Source organism: Ranitomeya variabilis, chromosome 1 (genome assembly GCF_051348905.1).
Source record: "Ranitomeya variabilis isolate aRanVar5 chromosome 1, aRanVar5.hap1, whole genome shotgun sequence".
Lineage (NCBI taxonomy): Eukaryota > Metazoa > Chordata > Amphibia > Anura > Dendrobatidae > Ranitomeya > Ranitomeya variabilis.
This window is the reverse complement of record NC_135232.1, coordinates 496,664,392-496,682,907: the sequence shown is the minus strand read 5'-3', so window position 1 is coordinate 496,682,907 and position 18,516 is coordinate 496,664,392. Positions and strand designations below refer to the sequence as shown.

Here is an 18,516-nt window from a genome sequence, read left to right as displayed (position 1 = left end):
ACATCAAAGGAACACCATTATGAACCCCCTGGCAACCCCAACTAGTCACAGACATAGACTTCCAATCCAACACAGGATTATGTACCTACAACCATGGAAAACCCAGCACGATAGCATCATGCAAATTATGCAACACCAGAAAACGACAATCTTCCTGATGGGCTGGCGCCATGCACATGGTCACCTGTGTCCAAAACTGGGGCTTATTTTTAGCCAAAGGTGTAGCATCAATGCCCCTTAAAGGAATAGGGTTCTGCAAAGACTGCAAGGGGAAACCACAACGCCTGGCAAACTCAAAGTCCATTAAGTTCAAGGCGGCGCCTGAATCCACAAACGCCATGACAGAAAATGATGACAATGAGCAGATCAAGGACACAGATAACAGAAATTTAGGTTGTACAGTACTGATGGTAATTGAACTAGCGATCCTCTTTGTACGCTTAGGGCAGACTGAAATGACATGAGAAGCATCGCCACAATAAAAACACAACCTATTCTGATGTCTGAATCCTTGTTGTTCCGTTCTAGACAGAATCCTATCACACTGCATTGGCTCAGGCATCTGCTCTGAGGACAACGCCACAGCGCGCACAGTTCTGCGCTCCCACAAGCGCCGATCAATCTGAATGGCCAGAGACATAGAATCACTCAGACCGAAAGGCGTGGGAAACCCCACCATAACATCTTTAACGGATTCAGAAAGACCCTTTCTGAAAATTGCCGCCAAAGCATCATCATTCCATTTAGTCAACACAGACCATTTTCTAAATTTCTGACAATACAATTCTGCCGCTTCTTGACCCTGAAACAGGGCCAACAAGGTCTTCTCAGCTTGATCCACATAATTTGGTTCATCATATAATAATCCTAAAGCCTGAAAAAAGGCATCTACATTAAGCAAGGCCGGATTCCCAGATTCCAGGGAAAATGCCCAATCCTGAAGATCGCCACGCAGCAGCGATATGACAATTTTAACCTGCTGAATGGAATCACCAGAGGATCGAGCTCTCAGAGCAAAAAACAGTTTACAGTTGTTTTTAAAACTCAATAATTTGGACCTGTCCCCAAAAAACAAATCAGGAGTAGGAATCTTCGGCTCTAAAACCGGAGTCTGAACAATATAATCAGAAATACCCTGTACCCTAGCAGCAAGCTGGTCTACACGAGAAGCTAATTCCTGAACATCCATGCTAGCACAAGACTCCTCAGCCACCCAGAGAAAAAGAGGGAAGGAAAGACAAAGCAGGCTACAGAAAAAAAAAAATGGCTCAACACCTTTCTTCCCTTCTTCTGAGATGCATTTAACTCATTGTTGGCCAGTTGTACTGTTATGATCCGGTGACCTTGGAGCCGCATGGGAATTTCTCTGGAGTAGGTGGAACCTGTACTGACCGCAATCCCTAAACTGACACCGCAACTAGAAGTAGCCGTGGGGTGTACCTAACACATCCTAGACACCTCGACACAGTCGGAGGACTAAATACCCCTATAGATGGAAATGGGAATTCTATCTTGCCTCAGAGCAGAACCCCAAAGGATAGGCAGCCCCCCACAAATATTGACTGTGAGTATAAGAGGGAAGACACACACAGGCAGAAAACAGGATTTAGCAAAAGAGGCCACTCTAGCTAAATAGAAAAGGTTAGGATAGAATACTAAGCGGTCAGTATTAAAACCATAAAAATATCCACAGCAGATAATACAAAAATTCCACCATCTAACTAAAAACATGGAATGTATATCTGCATCTCCTGAGAATCCAACTTGACTGAAAAAATCCAAACACAGTCTAAGCTGGACAAGGAAAAACAATGAATAGCACTGAATTGTAAAGCACACTGCATGTGTGCTGCAGAAACAAAAACCAGACACTTATCTTTGCTGACTTGGCAGCAGGGCAGGAGGAACCAGACAGAGATGCAAAACCTCCAAGAACAATGGACAACTGGCAATGACTAATGAATCCTGCACACCTAAATACCCCAGTCAGAGCTGCAATCAGCAGGGACACCTGCCCAGTAGTGCAACCCAGGGACAACTGCTTTACCACCAACAACCACCGGAGGGAACCCAAAAGCAGAATTCACAACACCTTTAATATGTTCTGCGCTTCATACTTATAGTTTGGATAGCACAATAGAAGTATTTCTTGTGCCTTTATCCTAAGTTCATCGTCTCAGGCCTAAACTTCTCTAATTGGTAAATGGCGCTACTCTGGAGTCTGCGTCCTTTATTTTACTTTCCTGTGCGTGTGCCTATGGTATGTGCGTCCGTGTAGGGTTAATGCGATAAGTCTACCACACTGCGTAGGTGCATATTACACGTAGTGTAGGCGTATCCTTTGATCATACTCCTTTGGTTGGTAAATGGCGCCGTTTTGGCTTCTGCATCTTTAAGTGTATCTTTTTGTGCCCTCGCCCACATATTTTGGGCACCTTTGTATGGCATTACAAATAGAGGTCTATGCGGCGAATCTACCGCATTGTGTAGGCGCAGACTGCCCGATCCCTTGACTCTTGGGAACGTGTCTGCGCAGGCGCATTTCCGGTTTACTCCGACGTTATTGTCTCCATGACAACTCACATGCCGACATTGTATACATCATGGTGTCGGCAACACAGCAGCAGTATTATACTGCGCAAGCGCCTGACTCCTGGTGGTGCATTCGCGCAGGCGCACCTCATTGCTACTCTGTCGTCTCTGCTCCTATGGCAGCTCTCCAGCTGGGACTACACTCAGTACAGCCTCGGCAACATGGCGGTAACACACTGCGCAAGCGCGGTGGGGCCAGGTTTCTTACCCGGAAATGTATGCCGGTCTCTACACACCCCCAGGGAGCTGCACGCCAATGCTTCTTCACAGGTGAGCTTTATTATACTTCATTATATGGCTACATAAGAGCGAGCATAGATCGCTTACTTCACATTTCCCCTGATGAAGACGCTCTTGTAGCGTCGATACACATGGGGCTCAGGTCCCCCCCAGCACTTGAACCTTATATCTTGCCTTATGGCTTTCTTGAGCCGATCGTCCGCCTTGCTCCTGGTATCTTAGGTGATATATTGCTATTCTACCTGATGATTTTTTTACTTATGTGGGGCATACCTTGGCTTATATATGGTCATTTGGTCCCCAGGCTCTTAGGGTACATCTTATTTGATGTTATGGTTTATATAGCATAAGTAGGACTGTATTTTGAATTTCCTTCTTGTACATTCACTTCACGCTAATAGGGGATACCTGGCAGCAGACGGATATGTTCGAGTGTTCATGTTTATAGAAATGTACATGCACTACTCTGTTATCATAATTTTTCAAATTGTTTGGTGCTTGATGGCATTTGTTTCCAATAGTCTGGGGGGCTGCATGTGGCCTATCAGCCAAACGCTGTTTGTCCTTTTTGTGGCTTTTTAACTGTTTTTAAAATGTATGTCTTGCTCGGATGTGCCTTTTTGTATTAATAAAGTTGTATATATTTTTGAAGGTTGATCCCATTTATTATGCATATCTTTCTTTTTTGATTATCTGGTTTCTCAGAATGTCCCACTGGAGATGTCTCATGTGGAGTTGAGCCCACTGAACTGCTGGAAGGCAAGCAGAGAGGGACCCCAGTAATGACATCGCCTTTCTCAGAGTCATGGAAGGGTTTGAGCGAGCTTCTGACACTAGATTTATTATCTTTTGTCTTTTCTGCACTGGGAGGCGACATTCTTGAGAAATAGAGTCCAAGATGAGACCCAAAAATTCCTGAACCCTGGTTGGGTCTAGTTTTGATTTTTGAAGGTTTACAAGCCAGCCTAAATTTTAGTGTATCTATCACTCTGTCGCATTGTTAACGGCAGAGTTGGGCTGAGTTGCTCACAATCAGAAAGTCGTCCATATATGGAACAATCAAGATGTCTTTCTCTCTCAGATGGGCCGTCATCTCCGCTATCAGTTTGGTGAAAATGCGGGGTGCAATTGATATGCCAAAGGGAAGAGCCCTGTATTGGTATTCCCTTATTTCTCCTTTTATGACCACTGCTAGTCTGAGGAATTTGAGAGTCCTTGTGGAGGGGGACGTGATAATACGCGTCGCGGAGATCCAGTACTATCTTAAAACAGTTTGGAAACAAGTTTTTTTATTGTTGACTTTATTGACTCCATTTTGAATCTCTGGTTCCTTACATAAGTATTTAACTTCCGTAAGTCCGGAAGGGCCTGTCCGGTTTGAGAACCAGGAATAATGAGTAAAATCCCTTTCCTCTCTCTAGAGGGGGGGGGGGGGGACTTCCTGGATGACAGCTTTGTCTATCAATTTTATGATTTCTAGTTCTAGAGCTTCTTGTTGTTGTGGAGAGGACCTCAGCGGTGTTACCACATAGTTTCGGGGGGTAGGAATAGAAAGTCTATTCGAAGCCCCACTCTTATTAAGTTTAGTATCCAAGGGCTGGTTGAAATTTTCTCCCAGGCCGGGAAGAACTGAGACAATCTCCCTCCCACCCTGGGGAAGATGTCACTTCTATCCCGTGAGGAATTACCGAAAAGGAACCCTTTGTCTCTTCTTTTCCCATCATCCCATCTGTTTTGCTCCCTTGGTGGCCTTTTCCTAAAAAAATTCCTATTCCGAAAGGGCCGTTTAGTGAATGTTGGGGCCAGGTTGGGGAACCCTTTTTTCTTGTCACCTGCTTTCTGCAGGATATCATCCAGAGTCTCTCCAAAAAGAAACTTGCCCTCACATGGGATTGAACAAAGTTTTTGCTTAGTTTGTAGATCACCTGGCCAACTCTTTAGCCATAATGTTCTCCGTGTCGCATTCGAAAGGGCTGCAGATTTAGATGCTAGTTTAATTGAGTCGGCAGATGAATCTACCAAAAACGCCGCTGCTCCTTTTATCATAGGGAGATTCTAATACCGGTACTTTATTTCTAGGCACCCCATCCCTCAGCTGTTTCTCTAAGTTGTCAACCCAAATCATTAGGGATCGCGACGTGCAAGCAGCTGCTATGGCAGGTCTTAAACATCCCCCTGCCGACTCCCAGGCCCCTTTAACCCCTTTCTGACCTCGGACGGGATAGTACGTCCGAGGTCAGATCCCCTGCTTTGACGCAGGGCTCGGCGGTGAGCCCGCATCAAAGCCGGGACATGTCAGCTGTTTTGACCAACTGACATGTGCCCGCAATAGCGGCGGGTGAAATCGCGATTTACCCGCCGCTATTAACTAGTTAAATGCCGCTGTCAAACGCAGAGAGCGGCATTTAACCGGCACTTCCGGACGGAAATGAGCGCATCGCCGACCCCCGTCACATGATCGGAGGTCGGCGATGCTTCAGAATAGTAACCATAGAGGTCCTTGAGACCTCTATGGTTACTGATCCCTGGCAGCTGTGAGCGCCACCCTGTGGTCGGCGCTCATAGCACACCTGCATTTCTGCTACATAGCAGCGAACATCAGATCGCTGCTATGTAGCAGAGCCGATCTTGTTGGAGGTTTTTGAAGAATGGCAAAAGTAAAAAAAAAAAAAGTAAAAAAAAAAAAAGTGAAAAAAATATATAAAAAGTTTAAATCACCCCCCTTTCGCCCCATTCAAAATAAATCAATAAAATGAACACGTTCAGAATCGCCCGATCAATAAAAAATAAAGCATTAACCTGATCCTTAAACAGCGTAACGAGAAAAAAATTTGAAACGCCAGAATTACGTTTTTTTTGGTCGACGCGACATTGCATTGAAATGCAATAACGGGCGAACAAAAGAACGTATCTGCACCGAAATGGTATCATTAAAAACGCCAGCTCGGCACGCAAAAAATAAGCCCTCAACCGACCCCAGGTCATGAAAAATGGAGACGCTACTGTCAAGGTGAAAATGTATTTTCTTATATACCTTTTATACTTTTATAAATCTTTATACACTTTTTGTACTGTTATACTTTTATACTGTGAAACAATAAGTTTTTCCTATCTGCTAGCTAATGCAAATGTAATTGTATCTAAAGATGGCTGCCAGTGTTCATTGTTTATTTCAGTTTAGAATGTGAAGAGTTAAGTTTATTTCTCTTGAAAAAGATAACTCAGGAATGTGAAGAAAAGGAGGATCCACCAGAAGATGTCAGAACAAATCAGAAAGACTGGATGCTAGTTTAAACCCCGCCTAATGCACGCCTTCCCCTAGCACTCAATATAGTGTTTTGTATTTTAGAATAAAGCCAGTTGGTGCCATCGCTGCAGACATGTGTGAATGCACGGGGCATTAACTAAGTTTGAACCAGCTACCTGTCTGATTTATTCTTATCCGGTACCAGATGCCCTGCACACATATTAATTTGGAATGACTGGTGAATGAGGATTAATTGTCGTTATTACGGCCCCGACAATTTTGGCGCGACCAACGGGGGGCGTGGCCAGCGATCCGAGGCCCCCTGGACCCATGCCTGGATGTCTGTGGATGATACCCGTAGTGGCTGACCTCGAGGACTGATCACCCTCTGCACGCGGTAAGTGGCGATCATATACACTGTATATGTCACACTTGCTAGTGTCTCAGCCGTTATTGGTTTGTCTGTAGTCTCCTTGGGTCCGGGAGGTGAATGATCGAGTGGTGAGATCAAACGTGATCCTGTGCCACGCTCTGAACCAACTGAGAGACGTCGCATCCTGTGCGACCTCTGTACACCACACCTCCCTCACCGGTCATTGTACTCCGTTCAACCATCCTACCCGTGACTATTGTCCAGTAGTGAAGTGGAGTGAAAGATTGAGCCACTTGTAGAGTGTGGGGCAGCTTAGAGAAAGGGATAGGAGACGCAGCCTCTGTGATATTGTGCTGACAGGTAAATAAGGCGTTCCGTGAGGGGACCACCTGTCCAGGCAGGTAAATAAGGCGTTCCGTGAGGGGACCACCTGTCCAGGCAGGTAAATAAGGCGTTCCGTGAGGGGACCACCTGTTTATTAGGTAACTTAAGACGTTCCGTGAGGGGACCACCTATATTTTTGTGGAGGGGTCTCATTAGGAGGCTGCCTCCCGACTGTTTGGGATATCGTGGCAGGATAGTCTGTAATCACTGTGTTCAGGTTAGGGACAGGAAATATTGAGCGCGAGGCTCTTTTCCTAGTACGTCGAACGTGAGGCTCCGTACTGTGGAACTCAGCGTTGACGATCGCTGCCAGTGGTTTACTGCAGAAAACCATAGTATCCTGGGAGCCAAGCTGCGTATCTTAAAGTAGAAGTCTGTGCCCCACAAGTTAGATGAGGATGTCGTGGAAGTCAAGACAATGGTCACGGGAGGGCAAGAGACAGTCAAGAAGCTTATCTGCGAGTTGCGCGAAGCTTAAAGAACAAAGGATGAAAATAGGTTGAGAGGGAGGATCAGATAATGTAGAGCCCGTGTTTGGTTATAAAATGCCTGTGAACTGTGATTTTACAGATTGTAAAATGGCCGCCGTGCCACTGATGATGAAAATGTAGTTTCAGCCACCGCCCTGTAATGGCGGCGGAAAGAGATCTCCAGAAGCGTAGGTGTGTCCTGTTTGTGTTGTGCAGAATCCAACCTGGGTGGAGACCTGCCTTGTGTGTGTGTACGGACCGTCCTTGGGGCTCCGCCCAGACCACGGAGGATTATAGGAAAGTTTTGTTGAAATTAAGTCTGAAAACTGCTGCCGTTTGTGACTGTAGAAGATACGGAGCTGTGTGTCAGTGTTGTGTAGTATGGGGGAGGGGCAGCAGCAGACCGCTGCGAGATTTCTTTGTCAGTTTTCCTCTCTTTTCTACTTATCTACGCTACAAGCCGGAGAGAGGGGGGCAAGGTGCTGGGTTTCGTTTCTCCCTCTTGCGCTGTGGATTGCAGTGAAGGTTCTTATCTCCCTGTGTACTAGATGGGAGGGGCTGAGTGAATCCCTGCGCAACTTGCTTGCAATTTTTCCCCTCGGCGCTGCGGGCTACAGAAAGGGGGGCTATGTATTGCATTCCAAAGTTTTCTCTGTCCTTGGTTTAGTAAAGACAAGGGGTTAAATCACTAGCCCCCACCTTTGCAGCTGCGAGATCAGTGTTTCTTGTCTCCATGGGCAAACACCACTGCCCCCTCCTATTGTACATGCAAGTCCAGCTTCACATTCCAATACGCCTTTAACCCCGTATGGGAATTTCATTATCTCCCCAGCCCCGACATGCCAATTCTCAGATCAAGAGCTTGTTTTAATTAGAGTAGATGACAGACCCAATGAATATACTCTTATAAAACCTATCCCTGTGGGACCTTTCCCTGAAGTTACTGCTCAGTTCATAATCTCTTCTATATGTTCGGTAAATTTACTGGGGGCAGATTTATTATCACAGTTCCGCTCCAGGATATAATTCCAAGATGATGGTCAGATGGTCCTTGCGTTATATAACTCCTATGCAGATGAATATAATGAGATGTGTATCCTACTTGCCCTTCCTACGGTTATGATGGTCCTGATAGACCCAGATTCTCCCCCAATAATGCCTGTAGAACCAGTAAAAGTGTTTCTCAAACCTGGTGCCCCTTTTTCTAAAGTCCATCAATATCCTTGGAAATATGATCAGGAGCAGTGTCTCAAGGGGCAAATACAAATGTTATTCGATAATGGTGCCCTGATACCCTGTGTTTCCCCATGTAACACACCCGTGTTTCCCGTTAAGAAACGAAAGGGGGGGCCAGTTATAGCCCAAGAGTGCCAGGCCTGCCTTGCCGCTCATGGCCCCTTGTATCCAGGAGATGCTAAGACTACCCAGGGAGGGAATCTGCCCTGTGATATAGTGTTACACATTGCAGGCCCCGTATATGATTACAAGACACCCGAGCACTGCCGTACAGTATTGCAGACTGCCTTGCAGACAGAGCTCACCTATGCAGGACATGTTACAGGTTTGCTGATTCAGCTTCATGGAGACAAATAGAGATCTGTTGCTTATTACAGCGGCCGCCTGGATAGGGTGGCAAGAGGAAGTCCCTCCTGTATTTGGACCGTGTTGTCTGTCCAGCTGTTGCTACACAAGTCTTCAGAGATTGTTTTGGATCACCCACTGATGGTCCACACCCCACACGATGTACATAGTATCCTTAACCAAGTACAACCTAGCCACATGTCCATGGCTGGACAGCTGCGTTTTCAGTGTGTTATTCTCATGCCTACTAATGTGACTTTGAAAAGGTGCACTGTCCTGAACCCCGCTACTCTTCTCCTAGTTCCCCTGGATCCAAAGGGGGGAGGAGTAGGTGACATGAAGGTGACATGAGCAGGGACACTCTTTTTCTTTCTAGAATGGATCCAGAGGAACAAGATTAGGTTTCCAAACCACATGATTGTCTAGAATTGATGTCTCAGGAAACGGCTGGTTTCTAGTGTGCCTATTCTAATGCTGATTTTGAGCTTTTTGTAGATGGATCCCGTCACCAAGATGACTAAGGACGCTTCTGTACCAGATATGCTGTGGTCTCAGAACATGAGGTAATCAAGGCAGAGTTAATGCCAGCTCATATGTCTGCACAAGAAGCGTGCAAACTAGCAGAAGGTAAGACTGTAAATATCTACACTGATTCCAGGTATGCTTTTGGCATTACACACGATTATGGGCCTATCTGGAGAGCCAGGGCTTTCCTGACAGCAAATGGCCACCCCTCTAAACGTGCTGAGGCAGTCCAGCAACTTATGAATGCACTACAGTTTCCCACCCAATCAGGCATCATAAAGGTAAAGGCACATACCAAAGGCACTGATGGACGGACAAAGGGTAAGCACTGGCAGACCAGGCTGCCAAGAAAGCAGCAAGCACTCCTGTAGCCTCTCAAGTACATCACCTAGACACCCCACCATCTCCACTTGTGTTGAAAGACATCTTAGCCCGGTTACAAGAACAGGCAAGTAAGGAGGAGAAAAATAGGTGGCAAAGGATAGGGGCTTGCTCTGATACCGTTACCGGACTATGGGGGAGGGGTGAAAAGGTCTGCCTACCACAGGTACTGTACCCAATGATGGCACAGGTTCTGCACGGGAATGTGCACCACTCGAAGACGGCCATGTGTGACACCCTACAGAAACAATGGATTACCCCCGGGTTTTCCACCTGCGCAGAAAGGCAGGTACAGAGCTGCATGATATGTGCCACACATAATCAGAGTAGGACAGTGAAAACCCCATCCAAACACACTCCCCGGCCCCTTTAACCAATTCCAGAGACTGCAGAATGATTAAATTCAGTTACCCAGGGTAGGGACGTATGAGTATGTGTTGGTCTGCATTGATTTATTTTCAGGTTGGCCAGAAGCCTACCCAGTTGCCAAAGCTACGGCTAAGACAACGGCGAAGAAACTGATGGCTGAGATCATAAGCAGGTATGGAGTTCCTGAAGTCATTGAAAGCGATCGGAGTTCCCATTTTACTGGAGAGATCATGTCAGAGGTAATGGCAGCACTGGGGGTAAGTCAAGCATTGCATACTCCATACCATCCGCAGAGCAGTGGAAGAGTGGAGAGACTAAATGGAATTTTTAAGCTTAAAATCCAAAAGGCAATGGCAGAGACTGGTAAACTACGGACAGAATGCCTTCCTCTAGCTTTGTTTCCAGTAAGATATACCCCAAACAGGAAGACAGGGCTGTCACCGTATGAGGTTCTGTTTGGCAGGAGCCCCAATCTTGAATGTTTCTTTCCACAACAGTTGCAGCTCAAGTACCAGGACTTGACTAGCTATGTGCAGGCCTCACATGGATACCTTGCCAAAGTGCATTTAACTGTCTTCAGTTCTCTTCCAGACCCAGACAAGGTTCCTGGACACCATCCCTTTGTGCCAGGAGACCTGGTGTATGTGAAAAAGTTTGTGCGCAGAGATTGTCTCCAGCCGAGATTTGAAGGACTTCACACGGTGATCCTGGTCACCCCCACTGCAGTAAAACTTGAAGGAAAGAGCACCTGTATTCACGCTTCACACTGTAAAAGAGACCGAACCAGTGTTTAGTCACGGAAGTGACTGAAGGGAAATGTTGCTGTTTTTGACCTTGGGACTGGGGGCCATCCTCGCCCCTACCTCTTTGGTCCCTATTGTAAATAAGAATTCTGGCCCCACTATTCTCTGGGTAAACCTGACAGCCCCGGTGAATATCTGGCGATTTGATTTCTGTGATGTAGTCAAGTGTCCCGAGACTGAATGGGTGGTAGAGGGAATCATCCAGTTTTATATGTGTTACCAGAAATGACAACAATAATTGTTATTATTAGACAGATGCTGCTCGGAATACGGGAGACGATTGGGGATATAAACCTAGCGAAGCCATGTTCCCTAAGGATGGGACAGGTAGGAGTCTTCGTGAGAGAATGCATCTAACAGCCCTTCTGCAACCACTTAGGGGCTGTAAATGGGGTAAAAGTTGTCACCCCCTCCTCCTAAATCTTGAAAGCCCCCAATCTGCTGACCTGCAGACATTCATATTGGGAAGGAATTATAATTATGTATTTAGTAGTGGATACCATGGGAATTTAGGCCCAGGTGAGCGTTTGCAAAATGTAGTTAATGAAGTGATCCCCATTCCAGCTCTCAGTTGGCAAGAGGTTTTCTCCATAGAAACACAAACAGCCCCAAGGAAAAACCTATGGTTAGAATGGGTGAGATACAATGTAAGAGTCCAGAATATCTCTGTAGGATGTATTGCTTGTTCTGCTGCGAATACACACCTATACACACATGCATTGCTTTTTCCTGATGACAACACTACTGCCTGTGTCATGAATCTGTTGAAAGGTTTGAAGTCCACTGATTGTCCAGATTACGTCCCACTGATTCATAAGAAACCCAAACTAAAGGTCCCAGGAGAAGTAATCGTATTAGCTGACAATTACACCTGCTATAATTCCCACGACACCACAGGTACACCAGTAGGGATCTTCGAGACAGGTTTCTGCAAAGGGAGCAGTTCTCTAGATACTGATTTGTTAACCAAACATACAGAATATATGTACGACATTTATTGGTTATGTGGGGATGGTAAGCACCGTCCTAGGTTGCCTAATGCCTGGATAGGCCAATGCACCCCTGTTAAACTAGCCATGCAGTTCAAGATTTTACTTTGAGATCCAAAGATACCTGATGAACCTACCAGAAAGAGGAGAAGCCTTGATCAGCTCCACATGAGTTATGAAGAAGATCCAATAACATATATATTGATGCTATTGGGGTGCCAAGGGGGGTGCCTGACCAGTTTGAAGCCCAGAACCAGATTTATGCCGGCATTGCTTCTATAATCCCACAGGTGCAGATTAATAAAAATGTTGAATGGATCAATTACATATATATTACAGTGAACAAAGATTTGTCAATTTTAGCCAAGATGCCTTTCAGGGTATAGTTGAGGATTTGGGCCCTAGCACTTGTATGACCCGTGCTGCAACCCGACCTAAGAGAATTACACTGAATCCTGTCCAGACAAGATCACATGCAGTGATATAAGAAGCTGACACAGGATTGTGGTTGGCGGATAGTGGGGACATTAACTTTTGGGAGTAGGCTGACAGTAATCCTTTGGGAAGGAGCTGTAGACCAGCATGCCATGTCACCCCCACCACCAGAGAACCGACCACATCAGGTAGGGTAAGACAGATACAGGAGTATTATCCCTGGAGGCCCTCTGACTAGCTAGCTACGCAAAAAACATTTGGCTGACCCTGGGAACCAACCTTTCTCATTCTACAGACAAATAATGACCATATGATGGACGTATTAAGTGCACCTAGGCAGGCCTAGGTAGTTAGTGAGCACAAAAACAGGTGACGTGCTAGGACACAAATTAAGATCTTTTTGCAGATGTGACAAAAGGAGAGAATGTAGAGCTATACTTTGGACGGTTACAGCTGAAATGGGAAGACATGGAATACAGTCCCATAAACCCACTTGATGTCAGAGTATTGGTAAATACATTCATTGACGGTATGACCAAAGACATACGAGACGAAATATACACAGCCAGACCTGAATGGCGAAATGTAGATCCAAAAGACCTGAAGGTTTCTAAAGAAGTTGAACAAATTAGGACAATAAGACGACGTGTCATGTATGCTGGAATAGACACATCTTTCTTCTCCAGTTGGTTAGGTGGGATCAAGGGATTCCTTCAATAAGTTTGTTTGGTACTAATTGCCCTCCTTATAGTTGAATCGATAATTTTCTGTTGTGTTATTCCCTTGTATAAAAAGATTATTGCCAAAGTAACTCCGACTGGCACCGTCCTCAATCAAGAAGTAGATCCACCAGAGTACAATGGTACTGATCCAGGGGAGATCCCTAAGTACATTCCCCTCAAGAGAGTAGACAAAACCCCCCATTCTCAGATGATGCCAAGAGATTTAGTTTAGGGACAGTGGGAGAACTCCATGTGAGGTTAGTGAAGGGTTCAGCTGCCTGGAGGCCTCTCGCTAGGGGAGAGTTTCTGAGGTGTCTGGATGAAGAAATCCACCTCCCCTTTTCCCATCACATGGACAGTCTCGAAGGATCTTTCTTTAAGGAAAAAACTTAGTGTTTAGGGGGGATTGTCAAGGTGAAAATGTATTTTCTTATATACCTTTTATACTTTTATAAATCTTTATACACTTTTTGTACTGTTATACTTTTATACTGTGAAACAATAAGTTTTTCCTATCTGCTAGCTAATGCAAATGTAATTGTATCTAAAGATGGCTGCCAGTGTTCATTGTTTATTTCAGTTTAGAATGTGAAGAGTTAAGTTTATTTCTCTTGAAAAAGATAACTCAGGAATGTGAAGAAAAGGAGGATCCACCAGAAGATGTCAGAACAAATCAGAAAGACTGGATGCTAGTTTAAACCCCGCCTAATGCACGCCTTCCCCTAGCACTCAATATAGTGTTTTGTATTTTAGAATAAAGCCAGTTGGTGCCATCGCTGCAGACATGTGTGAATGCACGGGGCATTAACTAAGTTTGAACCAGCTACCTGTCTGATTTATTCTTATCCGGTACCAGATGCCCTGCACACATATTAATTTGGAATGACTGGTGAATGAGGATTAATTGTCGTTATTACGGCCCCGACACTACAAGTATCGAAAAATGGCACAATTTTTTTTTTTTTTCTGGGGAAGCCCAATTTGGTGCACCTCATGCACTCACTGCGCCCACCCCGAACCGGAAGTTGTTTTACCATGTCCGGTCTGGCGTCCATCTTGCCAGGCACTCCTCGTGTGCGCCAGGTCCCGGAAGCCCCTATCTCCTATACGGAGTGGCGGCTGCGCTTCCCCCCGCTCACGCTCCAGACCCATCGGTCCAAGCAGCGGCGGCTTCAGACACCGCACCACCCGTGGCAGGGGCATCCCCGCTGCCAGAACTCGGACTGGCCGGCTCCGGACTCCTCGGTTGGTCTTCAGATATACACAGGTACCAATCCTCGTAGGTTCCTCGTCAGGGACAGGAAACCAAACTGATGCAAGGGAGAGGTACCGCCATTTTATCCTGTAGGTTTCCTGTCCCTGAAGGGCGGATCCCCGCTCTCTGGTGGTGCTGTCATGGGGGACTGAGAAAAAGTACTTTTTTTTTTTCTTCCCACAAAAAAAGTTCTTTTAGCCTAAATTTTTTCATTTTTACATGGGCAACAGGATAAAATGGATCACAAAATTTGTTCGGCAATTTCTCCTAAGTACACCGATACCTCATATGTGGTCAGAAACCACTGTTTGGGCGCACGGCAGGGCTCGGAATCAAAGGAGCACCATTTGACTTTTTGAGTGAAAAATACTCAAGCTACTTACCAGGTAGCGGTGTTTTTCAGGAGTCCATGACAGCACTAACGAGAGAGGGGATCCGCCCTTCAGGGACAGGAAACCTACAGAGATAAAAGGGCGGCACCTCTCTCCCGCATCAGTTGGATTACAGAGCATGAGAGGACCTCCATTGATTAGTAACACATAAATATCTTAACACATTTCACCTTGTGACTAAATTTTGTAGAAAATTAACCTACATTAGAATATACTTATCGTGATGAAACCCATACCAGTAGAAAGGGAGGGAATATAGGAGTGCTGTCATGGACTCCTGAAAAACACCGCTACCTGGTAAGTAGCTTGAGTATTTATTCAGTCGTCATGACAGCACTAACGAGAGAATTACAGAGAAAAGAGTATTAGGGTGGGATTACTGCTTCCAGCACCCTTCTACCAAATGTGAGATCGTTGGAGCTACCAAGATCTAATCTATAATGATTCAAGAAAGTAGACGGAGATGACCATGTGGCCGCCTTACATATGTCCTCAATTGACACCTCCGATCTCTCTGCCCAGGAAGATGCCATGGCACGAGTGGAATGAGCCTTTACGCCTTCCGGGACTTCTAGGCCACCTGCTGAATAAGCCAGAGAAATTGCCTCCCTAATCCATCTACTCAAGGTGTTTTTGGACACTCTACACCCTTTTTTGACTCCCTGATAGGATATAAACAGGGAATTGTCTTTTTTCCAGGGATCTGTTAAAGAAATATATTTAAGAAGGCATCTTTTGACATCTAATGTATGGAGTCTGAGTTCCTTTGGGTTTTTAGGATTAGGACAAAAGGTAGGGAGATTTATCTCCTGGAGTCTGTGGAACCTAGATGCTACTTTTGGGAGATAGAGGGGATCCGTTCTTAATACTACTCTATCTTCTCTAATCTGCATATAAGGAGTTAGTCTAGAGAGGGCCTGCAAATCACTAACTCTCCTAGCAGACGTAAGAGCAATCAAAAGAGCAGTTTTTAAGGACAGGATCTTTATAGACGCAGATTCTAAAGGCTCAAAGGGGGGTTCCGTTAACGCCGAGAGGACTAAGTTTAAGTCCCACGGGGCTAGTTTATTCTTAACGATGGGTCTTGATCTAGCGGCCGCTTTAATAAACCGAGCAATCCAATAATTTTTAGCTAACCCACAGTTATACAGTGCCCCCAAGGCTGAAACTTGGACTCTGAGGGTGCTTGTAGCTAGCCCCATTTCGAGACCTTTCTGCAGGAACTCCAAGATCTTTGGAATACTAGCTTTCTGACCGATAACCGATCCTGAGACTGAAAGGAATTTTCTCCAGATTCTTACATAAATATTTGTAGTGGAGTTTTTTCTGCTTTTTAATAGGGTATTAATAAGTCCGTCAGAAAATCCCTTTTTTCTTAATAATGACCCTTCAAATCCCACGCCGTCAGATGTAAACTGGCCACTCGTGGATGGAAGATCGGACCCTGTGAGAGGAGGTCTGGGAGTTCTGGGAGAATCCATGGTTGAGAAATGGACATCTTCCTCAACCAAGGAAACCATGGCCTCTTGGGCCAGAATGGCGCTATCAGAATCACATGAGCTCTGTCCTCCCGAATCTTTCTGAGGACTATCGGGATCAAGTTCAACGGGGGAAAGGCATAGGCTGTTTCGAAGTGCCAAGGAATCAGGAGAGCGTCCACCGCCACCGGATTGTCTCTGGGATTTAGGGAACAAAACCGACGACATTTTTTGTTTTCTTTGTTGGCGAAGAGGTCTATTTGTGGGTATCCCCAACGATGGGTGATCTGATCGAAGATGGTCTGATTGAGCACCCACTCTCCTTGCCCGAGCTTTCTGCGACTTAGAAAGTCGGCTACAACGTTGTGCTTCCCCTTTATGTGCAGTGATGTTAGTGACCGTAGATGATTCTCGGCTATCTGTAAGATACGACCCGATACCTCCATTAAGGACCTGGATCGGGTTCCCCCTTGGTGGTTAACGTAAGCTACCGTTACCTGATTGTCTGAGAATATTCTGACGTGATGGTCCTGTAAGGATATAAGGAAATATCTCAGAGCTCGTTCTACGGCCAACAACTCCTTGAGGTTAGATGACAAACTCTGTTCGGAGGGTGACCAAACCCCCTGGACCCACATCTCGCCCATATGTGCCCCCCATCCCGTGGGGCTAGCGTCTGTGGTTAATACTCGTGATATGTGGTTTATCCAGGGTACCCCCTTACGAAGGTTTGGAGCGTGTAACCACCAACGTAAGGACTGAATAGTGGCAATTGACAAGGAAAGAAAACTGTCCAAGTGACCTTCTAACCGACGAGTGTTGTACAGAACCTCCCACTGTAGGACCCTGGTGTGGTACTGGGCCCATCATACTGCCGGGATGCACGACGTGAGTGAGCCTAACAGTGACATTGCTCCCCTCAATGTTATAACTGGATTAGCAATCACTCCAAGAATCTGTCGTTGGATCTTTTCCAACTTAGCGTCAGGTAGACGGCATTCTTGTAACCTTGAGTCCAATATGAGACCCAAGAATTCTTGGATCTCTAGAGGCTGCAACCGTGACTTTTTAAAATTGATTATCCACCCCAACCTTTGCAAGGCTGCGATTACTTTGTGTAGTTGGGACGTGCAGTGTGATTCGGAATTTCCTATTATTAATAGGTCATCGAGATATGGGACTATGAGAATATCCTGCTCATGAAGATGCGCCATAACCTCCACCATTATTTTAGTGAATACCCGAGGGGCCACCGCAACACCAAAGGGGAGTGCCCTGTATTGGAAGTGTCTTATTGATTCTCCTAAGAGGACTGCAACTCTTAGATAACGCTGGTGGTCTACGTGTATGGGGACGTGATAATACGCGTCTTTCAGATCCAAGACGACCATAAAGCACCCGCCAAACAATAACTTTATTGCGGACTTGACCGACTCCATTTTAAATGACGGGATCCACAAAAATCTATTTAGGCCTTTCAGGTTTATAATTGTGCGAAAAGTGTTATCTGGCTTTTTAATCAAGAAGAGGGGAGAATAGAATCCTTTACCCCTCTGTGTTTCAGGAACCTCCACCAAAACGCCTTTTTGTTGGAGTTCCTGGACCTCAGTCTCTAACGCCAGCTGTTCTGTGGAGGAAGAACGCAATGGTGTTACCAGAAACTTGTCGCCAGGAGTGAAACGAAAGTCAAACTTTAAACCAGACTCCACAATGTTCAAGACCCACGGGCTATTGGATATAGTACGCCATGCCGGATAGAAGGCTAGAAGCCTGCCTCCTACCCGGTCCGCCAGTCATTGCGGCTTCCTGTTGTCTCTAAAGGAGCTAAACATGTAGCCTCTACCTTTCTTTTTGTTGGCATCGTATCTGGATCTTTCTCTATTTGGTCTTGTTCGATCAAACCACCTCCTATTAGTGCCTCTTCTGTAAGAGGACCTACCGAGGTAGGGAAACCGTTTCTTACTGTCTCCCGCTTTTTCTAATAACTCGTCCAGAACCGGACCGAATAGGTGTTCTCCCACACACGGGATGTTGCACAATTTGGATCTGGCCTGCATGTCTCCTTGCCAACATTTCAGCCAGATTGCTCTACGGGCTGAATTAGAGAGCGCGGCTGACCTAGCCGCCAATTTAACTGAGTCCGCTGAAGCGTCAGCAAGGTAAGCCGCAGCCCCCTGAATCATAGAGAGGGAGGATAATATTTCATCTCTCGGCGTTTTGTTCTTCAGCTGACTCTCCAGGCTATCCAACCACACCATCATAGACCGTGCCGTGCAGGTG

At 45.8% G+C, this 18,516-nt stretch overlaps 2 protein-coding genes across 2 annotated transcripts in view; both read right to left on the bottom strand.

The window, feature by feature from the left end:
* Window positions 1-18,516, bottom strand: part of SRP72 (signal recognition particle 72) — a 128,779-nt gene that overhangs the window by 86,194 nt on the left and 24,069 nt on the right. The gene's annotated exons all lie outside the window — the stretch shown is intronic.
* On the bottom strand, window positions 14,733-17,092 carry LOC143794604 (uncharacterized). The gene is made up of 2 exons (XM_077280966.1): window positions 16,734-17,092; window positions 14,733-16,655 (listed from the first exon to the last, which is right to left on the bottom strand). The coding sequence occupies exon 2, from the start codon at window positions 16,462-16,464 to the stop codon at window positions 15,124-15,126; it is 1,341 nt and encodes a 446-aa protein (XP_077137081.1). The 5' UTR covers window positions 16,465-16,655; window positions 16,734-17,092; the 3' UTR covers window positions 14,733-15,123.

What these genes read in the sequence shown, in the direction of transcription:
- LOC143794604 (XM_077280966.1), bottom strand. Translation starts at nt 16,464, where the DNA reads ATGTCGTCGGTTTTGTTCCCTAAATCCCAGAGACAATCCGGTGGCGGT.